Below are 14,572 nucleotides of genomic sequence, written 5' to 3'. Positions count from 1 at the left end.
AGCGCCCCGCCCGCCCCTTCCGCCGGAACCCGCCGCCGCCGCCGCGCTTCCGCTTCCGGGGCCGCCGCCGCCGCCGCCCGCACGTGCGCGCCGCTCCCCGCCCGCGGCGCCGCTCGGAGGTGGGGCCGCCGCCGCCGCGCGTGCCGGCTGCCCGCGGCGCTGCCTGCTCGCGCCGGCGCGGGGCGCGGGGCGCGCGCGGGGCGGTTGGTAACGGGGCTGCGAGGAGACGCGGGGGGCGCGCGGCGCCCTGCGGGGCCGCCGCCGCAGTTAGGGTGCCGCCGAGCACCGGAGGAAGGCGACTGCTGCCTTCCGTCTCGGCGCCCTGCCCTGCGCGCGGAACGCCGCGTTGCCGCGGTTCTCGGCCAGCCCTGAGTTTGTGCTCCCGCCAGCGGTTTAGGAGCCGTTAGCGGCCGAAGCGCCGCTTCTCGCCCGCTGCCGTTCCCGGCACGAGCAGCGCGTTGGGAGAGGAGCGCTCCCCCCCCCACCCCCAGCCGAGCGTCCGTGGGCGCCCGCGCAGCCGTTCAGGCTTACCGCGGGCCCCTTCGCGAAGGCGCCTCCCTCGCCGCCGTCCCCTTCGGATCGGGCTTACTCGGCTCCGGTTCCCCCTTGGTTCTCTCCGTCCGTCTTAGCCGCTCTCGGCGGTGACTGCGCGGTGGTGCCTTAACGTTGTGTTTCGTGGCTTTCTCAAGTGCCGAGTTCTGGTCGCCTTTAAGACGTCTGGGTGCTGACTTAGAAGGGAGAGCGCAGGAAGGGAGATGCGCGAGTGTGGGGCAGGGAGAAGGCGTTTCAGGTGGTGACATCCCCGTAAATCCTAGCACGGGGTAAGATGGAGAGATGGTCCTTCCGTAGGGGGTGGAAGACAGGGGCTCAGACTCTTCCAGAGAAAGGAGAGCTCTCAGTGTTCAGTTTTACGGCCAGGGCTGTCTGTCAAGTTTGACTTTGTGTTGAAGAACATGTTCAGTAGTTTTTTTTTTTTTTTTTTTTTTTTCTGTGATATAGCTATAGATAGCATAAATGTCAAACGTTAGAAATCTGCTGTTTTGCTTTTACTTTACATAGGACTTACATCACAGGCTCCTGCCTCTGGGTATGCCACATATTGGTGATCTCTTCTGCCCTTTCTTCTTCATCTCATATTTAATGCAGCTAAAGTAATCACGTGGAATGTAAAGCAGAGAAAATAATTTGCTATTAAACTATTTATTTTCCACACATTTTTTTTTCAGAGATGTGTGAAGTGACCCATTCATCTCAGCACAATCTCAGTTGAATCCAAAGGAGATGAATATAGTCTAAGACAGTAGATCTTTAAAGTTTTGATTGCCTTATTTATCTAAATGGTTATTTATGTTCTCACTTCGGTGTTCAAGGGCCAGTGATACGCCTCATGTACACTCCTCCTCAGCTCTTTACTGCAGACTCAGCAGCAGGTACTTGGGGTTACTGCCAGCATGTCCATCTTGCTTTTTCTGACGAGTTTCTCTTGAGGCTAGTTTAAAGGAAGAGGTAAAAGAGAAGCATGGACACTGTATACAATTTCATTGTCATGATCTGCATCAACATAATTTTCTGGAAAACCAGAAATGTAAGATTGATCTGATTCTGACCTGTGTTAAAGGAGATGGGGCATAATCTTAAGTGGTCACAGAAGGAAAAAGTCTTTTCCTCCTATCATGGATATTTGAGCATCTTTTGGTATTTGGAATCCAGGGGCATTTGCCAACATGATTCTGCCTGCAGAGCAGTGAAGGATGTTAAGAGTGAAAGAAAGTTTTTTTCAAAGGGCTGCCTTCTCCTCATCAGGTTAAGAGTGCTTCTGATAACTGCTAAGTCCTGAAGTTAGTGCTGTTTGCCTGATTAAAATGACATAGAGCTGAATGTAGTCGGATTACTATTCGTATTTCACTCTATATTTTTTCTCTGCTTTTTCATTCATTATCAAAAGAAGTCAGTTGTGTGAAAGGCATCTTTGCTGTTATTGTCAACAACTGCTGCTCGTGGGAATAGATTGCATTCTTGACATGACACTTTCTAGTTCTGTCTTGTGAGCCATAACAGCAACCCAGAGGTGAATGAGCTTTTCAGTGAAATAAGACTGTTGTATTTGATACAGAATTTTCAATATATTGCATTTCCAATTTTTAAGCTGGTTGATTTGGCTCTGTGTTAAATAAAATAATTTATTTCATCCTTTTATTTCTGTTTGCAGATATAAATGACTCTCCAGCTCAGCTGAACCATGAGTTTTGGATTACATGATCTGTTCATTTGTTGCCGTCACCTTGGAAATGATAGAGCTACACTACGAAGGGTAATAGTATTTCTTCTGGTGTGTATCATTCGCGATGAAGAGAATGATTAATAACTTTTTTTTTTCCTGAAATATATTTTCAGAAAGAAGTTGAAAATTTCAAGCAACTCCTTTATGATTCTGAAATTGTTCTCCAGCTGGATCGGAATTCTGATTCTAGACAAGCAGCGCAGCTCGGCTGGGATGCTGTATTTGAGTAGGTTCTTTCACTGTCCAGAGCAAAGTGTTATTGTTATCTATTATTTATTTATTTCTTCGTGAATGGTCACAGTTCTGTAACATGGAACATTATTATTTTGTTTATCAGGCTTATTTTAATGCTTACCTCTCTGCAGATTGTTTGAGGCCTCTTGTCAGCTTATAAACAAAAAATGACTTATGTTAGTCCCTAAAAGAAGTAAATCTGAAATTGCCAAATAATGCATTAGCTGTCTCAGTCCAACACTTTCCACATACAGAAGATGCAAGGGCACATACTGGGTTATAAATGTACAAACAGTAGACTTAACTGCTGAGAAACTGGTTGTTAATAGATGGTTAGTTTTTCTTACAAAAGTAATAGTTACTTTCTTGAAAAATATCTTCTACATCTGTTTTTCAGTTTATAGTTCATATCTGGATTATAGGTAGCTCATTTAAAATTTTTCTGTTACTGAATTCTTCAAGACACAATAGAAGGGCTGTGGCTTGTAAGCTAAAGAGGTTTGTAGAGACTCATCTTTACATAATTGCTTTAGATGTACTGTAAAATTGGACTGAATAGGATTGGGATACATTTTTAGAACAGTTGGGGCCCTGTACTGTTTTCATATTAAAACTGTGTCTGATGTACTAGTTTTCATAGGCAGGCATCTGGGCAGATTTCCATTATGCTTTTTAACTGGATGGCATTTGCATGGTTCTTGTTTTACAGCTGTACCAAAACATTGTAAGAAGCATTCCAATAGATTTCTTATGTTGCTTTTGGGATGGTCAGACTCTAAACTGAATATAGTTTATAGTGAAATAGCAAGCCAGAAAATCTACAGAAATTGCAACAAAGTCAGGAAAATGTTTAATCTATTTATAATGTATGTTACTTTTATGTGATAGAGAACTATTATTTTAATATATGAATAATCCCTTCTCCACATTGCTGGAAGGTTTGTATTTTTCAGGAAGTACAAAGTGTTAGGTTCAAAAGTATTCAGTTAAAACATCCTGTCAACTGTAAGTGAGGTTGAGGTTTTCCTCAATACAGGAACTGAAGAGTACTGCTTGCTCTTTTGCGCTGTATGTTGCAGCATAAGTAACAAGCTTTAGTATTGCTTGTTTTCCTAATCATGGATTGTATGTTTAGCATTACGTAAAGTATATAGGAATACTCAGTTCTTACTCAAGATGTGTCTGGATCATCTTTAAGGCTATCAGCTCCTTTTATAAACCATTTCTAGCATGCTTACATTATAATATATTTTAGAGTTTAGTAGTGCTAAAGTGCTTTAGAATGGCTAAATAAGCAGGTAGTTGAGTTCTAAGTTAAAACAACATTTAATTACTTTACTTCGGTTAGCAATGTGCAGATCCTTGATTAATGTCTCTCTTGTATTTTTTGAAGAGCCCTGCAGAAATATTTCCAGAAAGAGATGGAAAGCCTCACACTGACAAACCCAAATGTATCTGTTTCAACCCAAACTTCCAGACAGAAAAAGATGGAAGCGATTGGCAGTTTGGTTAAATGCTTCGTCAGACATGCTAATGCAAGTCAGTAATGTATATCCATGTAGCATTATTGATTCTTTTATTTGGTGTTTTACTTTTAACTCTTAATTTTGCACTGAACGAGTTATCAGAATGGAGTTTGTCTTTGCCCACTTTCAGGTGTTAAATAAATTAAATTTTAATTTTTAAATTATTTTTAAAATTACATTTTAATTCTTTAATTAAACATATGTCTTCATGTGAATTAGTCCTTTATATTGCTGATGTTGACAGTGCCATTTTATTTATTTGCTTTGTGTATAACTGATGTATCTTTTCTCATAAGTAATTTAATTCTTAGCAGAACTGTTTCTGAACCGTATTTTTATTTTTCTTTCTAAATGAACATGGAAATATTAATTTTACAAGCCATTAATTCCAGATCTATTATGCAAACTTTTGATTAATTGCAGTGTTCATATTGTTTCTTCACATAGGAGGACCCAGACTGGCATGTCAGGAACTTATAAATTACATCCTGAAAGTCATGAGAGATGCAACAAGTTGTGCAGTTTATGGAGCTGACTGTAGTAGTATTCTCCTAAAGGATATTCTTTCAGTAAGGAAATACTGGTGTGAGATATCCCAGCAGCAGTGGTCAGGTAACATTTTCAAGGCTACTTACAAATGTCTTTTGCTATTATGGAAGTATGTTTCAACATGTTTTAATTATCTCTTGCTATTGCTGTAAAGCCCTGTTGTGTGAGGTACTATACAAAACATGTGAAGAAAAATAGTCAGCCCTGAAGACTTACAGCTGAAATAAAGTCAGTCTCGAGTCTTTGTTGCTTTGTTTCTTTTTGCATATTTTTTGTCTATTTTCTGCTGAAGCGTAAGTGCTTATATACGGTCAGTATATATAAATATACATGTCCTTTGCAGAACTTAACATGTGTTATAAATCCATTGAGTTTGTATGCAGGAAATAGTAAAACTGGTTTGATGGGCAGTTGTTTACAAGTTGTTGGCTGCTATAGTTTTGATACAGTTTGCGTACTACACTTAAAATTTATTACCTGACTTCTTCGTGACTTCTGTCGCAAAAATCCTAAAAGCATTGATTCAGTGTTGCTATATGTTAATACTACATATAAAGAAATGATGAGAAAGGGTAAGGCTTAAATAGACAAAAACAGATTTAAAACTTGGTATATCATACAACCTCCACTGTGAATGAAAATGCAAACATAAATTTTTACTTTTTAGAGGACTGGGCTTGACTCTAAGACAGTTAACTTATAAAAGTTCTCCTCCTGGCTGAATGTATTTTGATCATCTAACTGGCATATAGTGAACTCTCCACTCATGTGTTTCGCTTTGTTTTGTATAATAGCGTAGATGATTAGTAACTTGAAAAAGAAAGTATTAAGAAGTTTTACAATCTAGTTTGTTCAATCTCTTCTGTGTAATTCTGGAGAAAGTGTAGAAATACAAAGCACTGTGCTAGGCAAATAGCAGTAGAATTTGCAGTCAGATAGACTTTGGATTTTTGAAAAGTATTTCTAAAAAATATTTTCTGTAGCTTGAAGAAAAGTGCTTAACTACAGAATATAAATAAACCTACTCTGAAATAAACTCTGAATCACGGAATCACAGAATCACAGAATAGCTGAGGCTAGAAGGGACCTCTGGACATCATCTAGTCCAGCCTCCCTGCTCAAGCAGGATCACCTAGAGCATGGTAGACAGGGCTGCATCCAAGCGGGCCTTGAAGATCTCCAGAGAAGGAGACTCTACAACCTCTCTGGGCAACCTGTGCCAGGGCTCCGTCACTCTCACAGGGAAGAAATTCCCCATCACGTTCAGGTGGAACTTCCTGTGCTTCAGTTTCTGCCCATTGCCTCTTGTCCTGTCACACGGGGCAACTGAAAAGAGTTTGTCCCCGTCCCCTTGACACCCTCCCTTCAGGTACTTGTACACATTGATCAGATCCCCCCTCAGTCTTCTCTTCCCGAGGCTGAAGAGGCCCAGCTCTCACAGCCGTTCCTCAGAGGGCAGATGCTCCAGCCCTCTGATCATCCTCGTAGCCCGATGCTGGACTCTCTCCAGTAGCTCTGTGTCTCTCTTGTCCTGGGGAGCCCACAACTGGACACAGGACTCGAGATGAGGCCTCCCCAGGGCTGAGGAGAGGGGCAGGATCACCTCCCTCGACCTGCTGGCAACACTCTTCCTAATGCAGCCCAGGAGACCATTGGCCTTCTTGGCCACACGGGCACATTGCTGCCTCATGGTCAACCTCTCATCCACCAGCACTCCCAGGTCCTTCTCTGCAGAGCTGTTCTCCAGAAGGTCAGCCCCCGGCTCGTCCTGGTGCCTTGGGTTATTTTTCCCTAGGTGCAGGACCCTGCACTTGCCCTTGTTCAGCCTCATGAAATTCCTCTCTGCCCAGCTCTCCACCCTGTCCAAGTCTCTCTGAATGGCAGCACAGCACTCAGGTGTAGCAGCTTGGTACCATCAGCAAACTTGCTGAGGAGGCACTCTGTCCCTTTATCCACCTAAATTGCATCCTCCAGAGCTAAACAAAATTAGAGACACAGATCACAAAACTCTTAAGAGGGCCCAGGTATCCACTGAGCAGTAGAAATCAAAATGCTACATTGGCATGAGAATGTACTTAAGACTGCTGTCAGTGTAGGCACTACACCTAAAGCATATTGGTATGATGCAGTCTCTGATTGTAGCCCGAATGCTACTGCCTTATTCCATCTCCCTGCTCATCCCATTTTTGTATTTTTTGAAGCACATACAGTCTTAACCGTTATTGTTATAATCCTATATGTAAAGCTTTGGTGACTATCACAGATGGTGCTATTTATGATTCAAGTACCCTCTCACTGTGTATCATTAGATAACTGAATGTTGCAGAGACATGGAGCAAGGGGTGGAAAGTGACTTGGCCAGCTGAGCTGGCATGACTTGAGTAATTAGGCTGATGCCGGGGCCCACCTTTGGTATGTTGTTATGTAGTTGTTAGGGATGTAACTTTTTGTTAGAGCACAATTAGGCGGATATTATAGAAAAAAAAAAAACATGTTTGACAGAAATAGGAGAACTGAACTTACCTAAGAATATTCGCCCAGCAATATACAACATGCAACGCTAAATAGTGAGCACAGAGTAGTCCACCACCAAGTAAACATGAAACAATATGGATGATGTGCTCCACCTCATAAAACTCACCCACCACAGCCAGAACAGGGGCAGCACAACTGTACCTCAGGGGATGTGTGACCTTGGAGGACCTCTAGGTACACCTGGGAGGACCAGGCTAGCACAACCAGAGCCAACATGCTCAATGCCCTACTGCTTCCCACCACTGGCAATCACTGCTCTTGACAGCAAGGAAAGGGGAAGTAGAGATAACCACTTTTCTGTAACTTTGTAGTGTTCTACATGTAGTTCCCAGAGGCAATAAACACCCAAACTCCTTCACAGGGATTAAATTAATGTATAATAGTTAATGTGTGCATTTAGTCTGTGCTGACCTAAACTACAGCAGTAAGTTGCAAATTTTCCTTTTATTTAGTGTCCATTATTGGCTGAGGTAGGAAGCAGTCATGGTATCATCCCCTTACCTACATACACGTGGATGCTTATTCTGACAAGCACAAAAGGTTGCATATCCAGCTGTCCTGTGTCAGCCATGGGGGAGCAGTCTTGCTCCTTAGACTTCCGCTGTCATGAATGTTCTGATGCAGAGACCCTTCATGGCACTATACAGTCACTCTTATTTCATAGCTGGTCATGAGAATAATACTCAGGGTACAGAAGCACTATTCATCAGGAAGCCTGTAACTATGTCATTAGCTCGGGGAGAGGATGAAAAAGGATGTTCTGTCACATTTGCTGATGTGCTGCTGTATTTAAGACCATGCTGAGCTCATAGCATGCCATGTCATTATCCAGGGTCAGATAGATACATAGGTAAACATGCAACAGCAGAAATTCCAGGTAGCTAATTCCTAATGTGAGCGGTCTGTGTGTTCCCTGTAGGGTGCGTATTCTTTGTAATCCCTGTAGAAAGAAGATCATTCTTTAATCTAGATTAAAGGTTGTTGCTTTATTTAGAGGAGAGCCATAGCAAACATGGATGAGATGCCCTGATAGTGCTCTAAGACCCCCTGCACCAGGCACTTAATGTAACAAGAAATTCTTAATTCCTTCTCCAGTAAAAACCAGCTGCCAAAACAACAGAAGAGATTGACAGTGCCAAAGGGTCCTATTTCCACTCTTGATGCTTAATACCAACTTTCCACTTTGTTTCTTCCTTAACCTAAAAGCTCAGATACTCTAGTTGCCATGCAACCTCCTGCTGCTGAGGTCAGCAGGTCTTAGGTTTCTCAGAGCTTGACTTCACCTGTTTTTGCAGGAGTTAAGGCGGAACTGGGACTTTCCCAGCCACCTACAAGAAGCTGTCCTTGATATCTTGAAGACTGTGGAAAGGGTGGCAATAAACAACAGTACAGTGCATTGTGTCCTCACATATATTCAAGGACAAGCAGGCTTTCTGTTTCCTTCTGCAGATGCTTTTGAAGAGCAGGATGCCTCCTCTTCTGGCCAATTCCCCCCCCTAACCCCCCCATCTTGTCCCCATGTCATTATAGGCATCCTGGAGAGGATGCTGCAACATCTTAGGGCTGAAGCAGCCCTTCAGAGGGAGGGGAGGAGAGGGAGGGCACCATGAAAGCTGTGTTTGGAAGGATCACAAAGGTTTGTAAACAGGACTGACAACAGGTCTTGGCTCACTTGGATGAGACTTGACAGAGGACTGGGAATCAGAAGCTCTGGAGATGTGACAATAGCAGCAGTTCCAGCAAGAAGAGACACTAGACCGTGCTCTTGAGGAGTGACTAGAGTGTCAACAGTTGAACTTGGAGAAGAATGAAACTCAGTCCAGTGCTGAGGGGGATTTCAGCTCCTCCAGTGATTTGTGTGGGGGCCTGGTCCACAGAGTCTCCATCTGGGTGTCTCAACAGAACTTGGAGAATGAGGCATGACAGCATGGTTCAGAGACCACTGTAACTTTTGGAACTTTTTTTTTTTTCCCTCCATGAATGCAGATGTTGTTCTTGCTCTTTTAGTTTGGTCAGATTGACCAGATTTTGGTAATGTTAGCCTCCTGTAGATTCTGTTGGCCCCCAGAAGAAAGTTCATATTGCTGGCTGCTATACTCTTTTCTTTCCTATACTCTCTTTGGATCCAGATTTTAAAATACCCTCTGCCCTATTTCCCTTCTTCCTTGTTTGTTTCTGTATGCATTATGGGCTGTATTGGTTCTCCCAGACAGTCATAGAATGACAGAATAATTCGTGTTAGAAGGGATCTCAGGAGGTTTCTAGTTCAACTTCCTATTCAAAACATGGTTAGCTATGAGATCAGACTAGCTGGTGATCTAGAGTCAAGTTTTCTTGTTTCTTAAATGCTTTTGCTGATTTGTTTAGCTGCAGGTTTGCCTCCCATGCAGATTCTTGGCTTTGCATAAAGCTTCATGCTTTTCCTGCATGTGAATTCTTCGAGGGGAGGGCAGCAGGGAACGTGCAAGGGATCCTCTTCAGTGTTGTGCAGGCCTTAGTAGATTTATGGACATCTTGGCAGGACTCACAACACTAACACCTTCCATATCTCTGGCCTCATATGCAACAGAAAATTGGCACCTTCTTCCCAAGGTCTAGATCATTTGCACTACTCGTGTAACTGTCTGTATCACAGGAGGCAGAGATAGTGCATACCCCTACGTTACTGTGTCACAAAGCTTTAACTGGGTGACAGCGGTGCCCGAGCTGTGCTGAGCAATCCATGTAAAGGGAGCTGAGTGTGGAAGTAGTTGTAGAAGTCAACCATATGGCTACAGCTACTTTGCTCTCTGTAACACAAAACCAATTGTATCCCAACTCAGAACAAATGTAGTTCTCCTTGAAGGGTAAACAAGCCCACATCAGTTTTCTTTTTTTTTATGATTAACTTTTGTGAATAATCACATGCAGCTGCACTTAGAATACTTTTTTCGTCTATATTTAATGTAATACTTCAAGCATTTTTGATGTCATCCTCTTAAATACATATTTTAGATGTATATATGCATGTTTATAACATAAGTATATATATTTTTTGTTACATTTTTAGAGCTGCTGATCCTCTATGGCCAATTATACCTCGAACGTTCTGGGAAGATTAATAGAGTTTTGGTGGCTAGAATAATTCACACTCTTATGAGGGGATATTGCTTCCAAACTAATGGAAGTTCTGATATGTTTATCTTCTTTTCAAAAGCAATGCAGTATGTGAGGTATGTTGCGAGTGCTCCTTTTGTATCTTAATACCTACCTTGAAAAAAAATTTTTTTTCAAGTATTTGGGATTAGACTTCAGTAATAACAGATATGTTACTATAAACGTATTTTGTTAGTTTGTCTTTGGACTATTTTAAGCTATTAATAACTTATGTATTTGTTAGGTAAATAATATTCAGAGTACAATACTTGCTAATATTTACATTTAAACAATTCCTGTGATAAGAAATACGGTTATTTCTTTTGGAGTTTGAGTATGTGATTTACATTGCAGGCAGGAGAAAAACACTGCAGGCCTGGATCATATTCTTGCAGCAATGAATATCTTTTGCAATACATTTGCTGTCAACTGTCGCATGCGGATTTGTAAAATAGGAGAAGAAATTTTGCCTACAGTGCTTTATATATGGACTCAGTATAGACCAAAAGATTCCCTGAAAGAGTCAATAATTGAGTTATTTCGTCTCCAAGTTCATATTCATCATCCAAGAGGTGCAAAATCTCAGGAAAAAGGTACAATAAAAAGCTCTCCTGTTTTTTTTTTCCTAGCACTGTGTATGATTGTTCAGATTACCATGCTTAATTTTTGAATTTTGATACTGTATTGAAAATATTAATGGGAATAACTATTGCTTGTTTCGTACTATCAATTTGAAAGTGAGTTTTCAAAGTATATTTTATATACTGATTCATTGCTCAGTATTAGTGAATACTAACTTTGTTTCTCATTCCTTGCATCATCCTGTTTTTTCTTTGTTTACTATTGTCATAATTTTATTCTTTTCTAGGTCTGCTAGTAACAGACATCTCTAGTACTCAAGGATTTACTCTAGAAAGAACCCCTTTTAAAAAATCTTAGCAACTTAATGAAAACCTACAGTCCACTTTTTCAGGGGAAAAAAACTTTTTTGGATGGAAATTATTTTATTTTTTATGTGTGAAAATATTTAACCTAAGTCACTGCTGTTTTAACAGTTTCCTATTTAATCCAGTACTTCCTAATTCATTAGCATACCTGAGAGAAATGAATACATCAGCCTTAAATTAAGAAAAAAAACCAGGAATTTATTTCTTCATTATTCCCATGAGAAGTTGGATCTTATTGGTTATGTTTTTATTTTAATTTTTATTAACAGAAATTGTTTTGTTTAGGGCTAATTATTCTTCAGGATGTTTGTGTTCTATGAGTGTGCTAATGGACAGTGCTATAACACTGTTGGTTAGATGTAATTTGAAACACTTTTTGTTTTCTTAGGCTGAGAGGATGAGCTTATCAAACATTTCTGGCAAGTCCTGGAAAATTATTCTAATTCTTTTATGAGCCATGCAACAAATTGGCTTTGGGAGAGATGGGAGTTTCAGCTTCCTGAAGTATTAGATACTTACCTCTTAAGTTTTCCTCTTTTGGAGGAAATGAATGATTCTGTTCCCCCTTTTCTTTGCAAATGTTCAAACACCAAATTTTATACTGTTGAATCTATTGAAAAATATCATTTGTTGTCAAACTTTATCTATTTTACTCTGATTTTGGCTGTATTGCATAGTTGAGGTAGGTTACATACTCTACAAAGTGGGCAGAACATTCATTATCTTTACATTATTTTTGCATGTACAGGTGCATATGACTCAACAAAATGGCAAAGTATCGTACATAATCTGTATGATCTGCTGGTGAATGAAATAAATCTCATAGGTAGTAGAGGAAAGTATTCTTCAGGCTCACGTAATATTGCTGTAAAGGAAAATTTGATTGAGTTAATGGCTGATATTTGTCATCAGGTAACTTATTATATATATTTTAGTTTAATATTAAGTTGGTATGTGTACTTAACGTGTTTTATATTTTGCTTTTGCAAGTAATACGGCTTTAACATTTCCATAGAACTGCTTTCCAAAATAATAGTACCTTTTTTCCTTTTTCTATTGTGTTTAATTGTTAACTTTTTTGCAGTTGAGAAAGTTTGTACTCCTAAGTTATGGTAGATTTCATTACTGTTGCTTATAAGAATATAAGCATAAATTCTACTATAATAGATAATAATGAATAAGTTAGCTTATTGCCACTTAAGAGGTTTTAGGCATGGTAAAAATCTTGACTAGTTTGAAATTTCAAAATTTCTTTAAATATTACTTTTTCATTTGAGTACTTGTTCATATCTCTATAAAGCTTTTTACTGATGATACAAGAATTCAGGAAATTGGCCCATCATACGTCATTTCGCAAAGAGGCTCCAATGATGTAACAGTACCAAGCAAACGCAGGAAGATTGAACTAGGCTGGGAAGTAATTCGAGACAACCTGCAAAGATCACAGAAGGATTTTGATGTCATACCCTGGTAATAACATCTTTACTTGAAACAAATATCACTACAAACATCTTTTTAAATGTAATTGTTCTCCTGAATGTATTGTGCATTCAAATGAGGTGTGTGCACCTGCTGTAATTAGTGTGACTTACATGTAAGCAATAAGCTCAGTTCTCACAGCATTTGGAAAGTAACGATTACTATTCTTGGTAATCTTGCATTGAAAATGTGGTATCTTTGGTTTCCTAAGGGGGAATAAAAAAGAGGTCTAGTAAATTGTGTTGTAGTAGTATAAGATGTTGCCACCACTGATTTTTTGCCTATCTTTTGGGCTAAGTATTACCTATCTTTATGTAAGGGAATGTGTGTGTGTGATCCAACATGTGAATATTATGAAACTAAGTTGAGGTTTACTGCTCTCTTAAAAGGTATGTGTCAGGGAAGAGCAGCCAGTAGCAGACTGTCAACTCAGGACTAGTATACACAGTTTGTTTTAATATGTAGCCTAAAAACTGTTCAAATGCAGAGCTTGGGCCCTAAGGAAGGGGAATTTTGGAACTGGAGATATAGCTGAACATCACCTTCCATTGAGTGCCACGGGAGAAAGAATCTCTGGCAGAGCATTGCAGGATCTGTAGATGTTATTAAAAGACCACAACCTGATTTTTCCAGAGCATATTAGTTGTAGTTCTAAATTCAAGAATGTCGACTCATTAGCTTCAAAATTAAATTAAAACATTAATTAATGTTTTAATAAATTAAAAATTAAAATTAAATTGGATGTTACTGCAACCTCGTGGTCAACCTGACTCTTTCTTGGAAATTGTTGTAGAAGATACCAGACTAGCTTAGCTACTTGCGTATCATGCCCTGAGCTGCAGGGAGCAGGACGAGACGGTGTTGTTTGTGGTATTGAGGTAAAATGACTAGGTTCTGACTGAGAAGTAAACAAGCCGTTCTGCATAGAGGTGGCAGTCTCCAGGAAATGCTGGCAGTTGTGTGTTTTAATCATTTTCACTCTCACGAGTCGGCGCAATGGTAGGCAGAAGTTTTAACATTTATATTACTGACTTGAATAGCTAACGTGACAGTATCTAACTAACATAATGGAGATCTAACCAAGTGATGGAGATAACACATAAAATACTTCTTATGGAGACAATGTTTTGAATTGTTTTAATAAAGTAAGACAGTAATCCTTGCGGTGTTCATTGTTTTACCCACATGTTGAGATGCCGTATTTTTCAGACAATGACTTAATCGAATTCTGTTATTTAAGCTGAAGAAAATGCTAGAAAACAAAGAATAATTAGAAATAAATTTTGTGCAATATTAATTAAGCTTTAATACTGTGGTCAGAAAAACACATGGGTGCTAAACTGATGGCATACAGGCAAATTTTTGTGGCTCTTGCACCATTATCTCCCTAGCTATCACTTCTATGACTATCCTTCCTTTTAGAGACATGGTGTAAAGATAGTCCAAATATTAATAATATTTTCACTTATGCTGTTTTATATTTTCCCCAAAACATATTTCACCACTTCCCTTTGATGATGGATTAATTTACAGTGCAGGAGGCTTATAAAGAAACATACTATACACTTACATAAAGCAACAATATATTATATTTTTCTTCAGTGACAAATTGTTTGAGATACACAACATCTGTATTCAAAAGCCAGTGAATCTTACATTTTCTGATTCTTTAGGCTTGTTCAGTTCATCTCAACTCAACAACCTCTCAGACTGTAAACATTTTTTTTCTTTGACTTCAAGCCAAACTGCTGGGTTATTGTAATCAAACCCTAGTTTAAACTGCTTTCATTTTTGGTGACAATACTGTGCTAACTGAAATCTGTAGGAGTGTTGTCTTCTCAGATTTCTGTAATTTATCATATATTAGATTTTTAGTAATTACAGTT

General features: G+C 39.8%; 1 protein-coding gene across 1 annotated transcript in view; it reads left to right on the top strand.

The window, feature by feature from the left end:
• Nucleotides 1-58: 58 nt before the first annotated feature.
• The window catches only part of ATM (ATM serine/threonine kinase), a 78,846-nt gene continuing 64,332 nt past the window's right edge, over nucleotides 59-14,572 (top strand). Inside the window, exons 1-9 of the mRNA XM_062567265.1 lie at nucleotides 59-119; nucleotides 2,210-2,311; nucleotides 2,395-2,507; nucleotides 3,909-4,054; nucleotides 4,489-4,653; nucleotides 10,175-10,337; nucleotides 10,615-10,853; nucleotides 11,956-12,119; nucleotides 12,508-12,677. Coding sequence (XP_062423249.1) covers nucleotides 2,240-2,311; nucleotides 2,395-2,507; nucleotides 3,909-4,054; nucleotides 4,489-4,653; nucleotides 10,175-10,337; nucleotides 10,615-10,853; nucleotides 11,956-12,119; nucleotides 12,508-12,677 — 1,232 coding nt within the window. The 5' untranslated portion in view covers nucleotides 59-119; nucleotides 2,210-2,239. The remainder of the gene's footprint in view (nucleotides 120-2,209; nucleotides 2,312-2,394; nucleotides 2,508-3,908; nucleotides 4,055-4,488; nucleotides 4,654-10,174; nucleotides 10,338-10,614; nucleotides 10,854-11,955; nucleotides 12,120-12,507; nucleotides 12,678-14,572) is intronic.

This window comes from Rhea pennata, chromosome 1, assembly GCF_028389875.1.
Source record: "Rhea pennata isolate bPtePen1 chromosome 1, bPtePen1.pri, whole genome shotgun sequence".
Classification (NCBI taxonomy): Eukaryota; Metazoa; Chordata; class Aves; order Rheiformes; family Rheidae; genus Rhea; species Rhea pennata.
The sequence above is the reverse complement of the archived record's forward strand: the minus strand, read 5'-3'. Positions and strand labels throughout refer to the sequence as shown.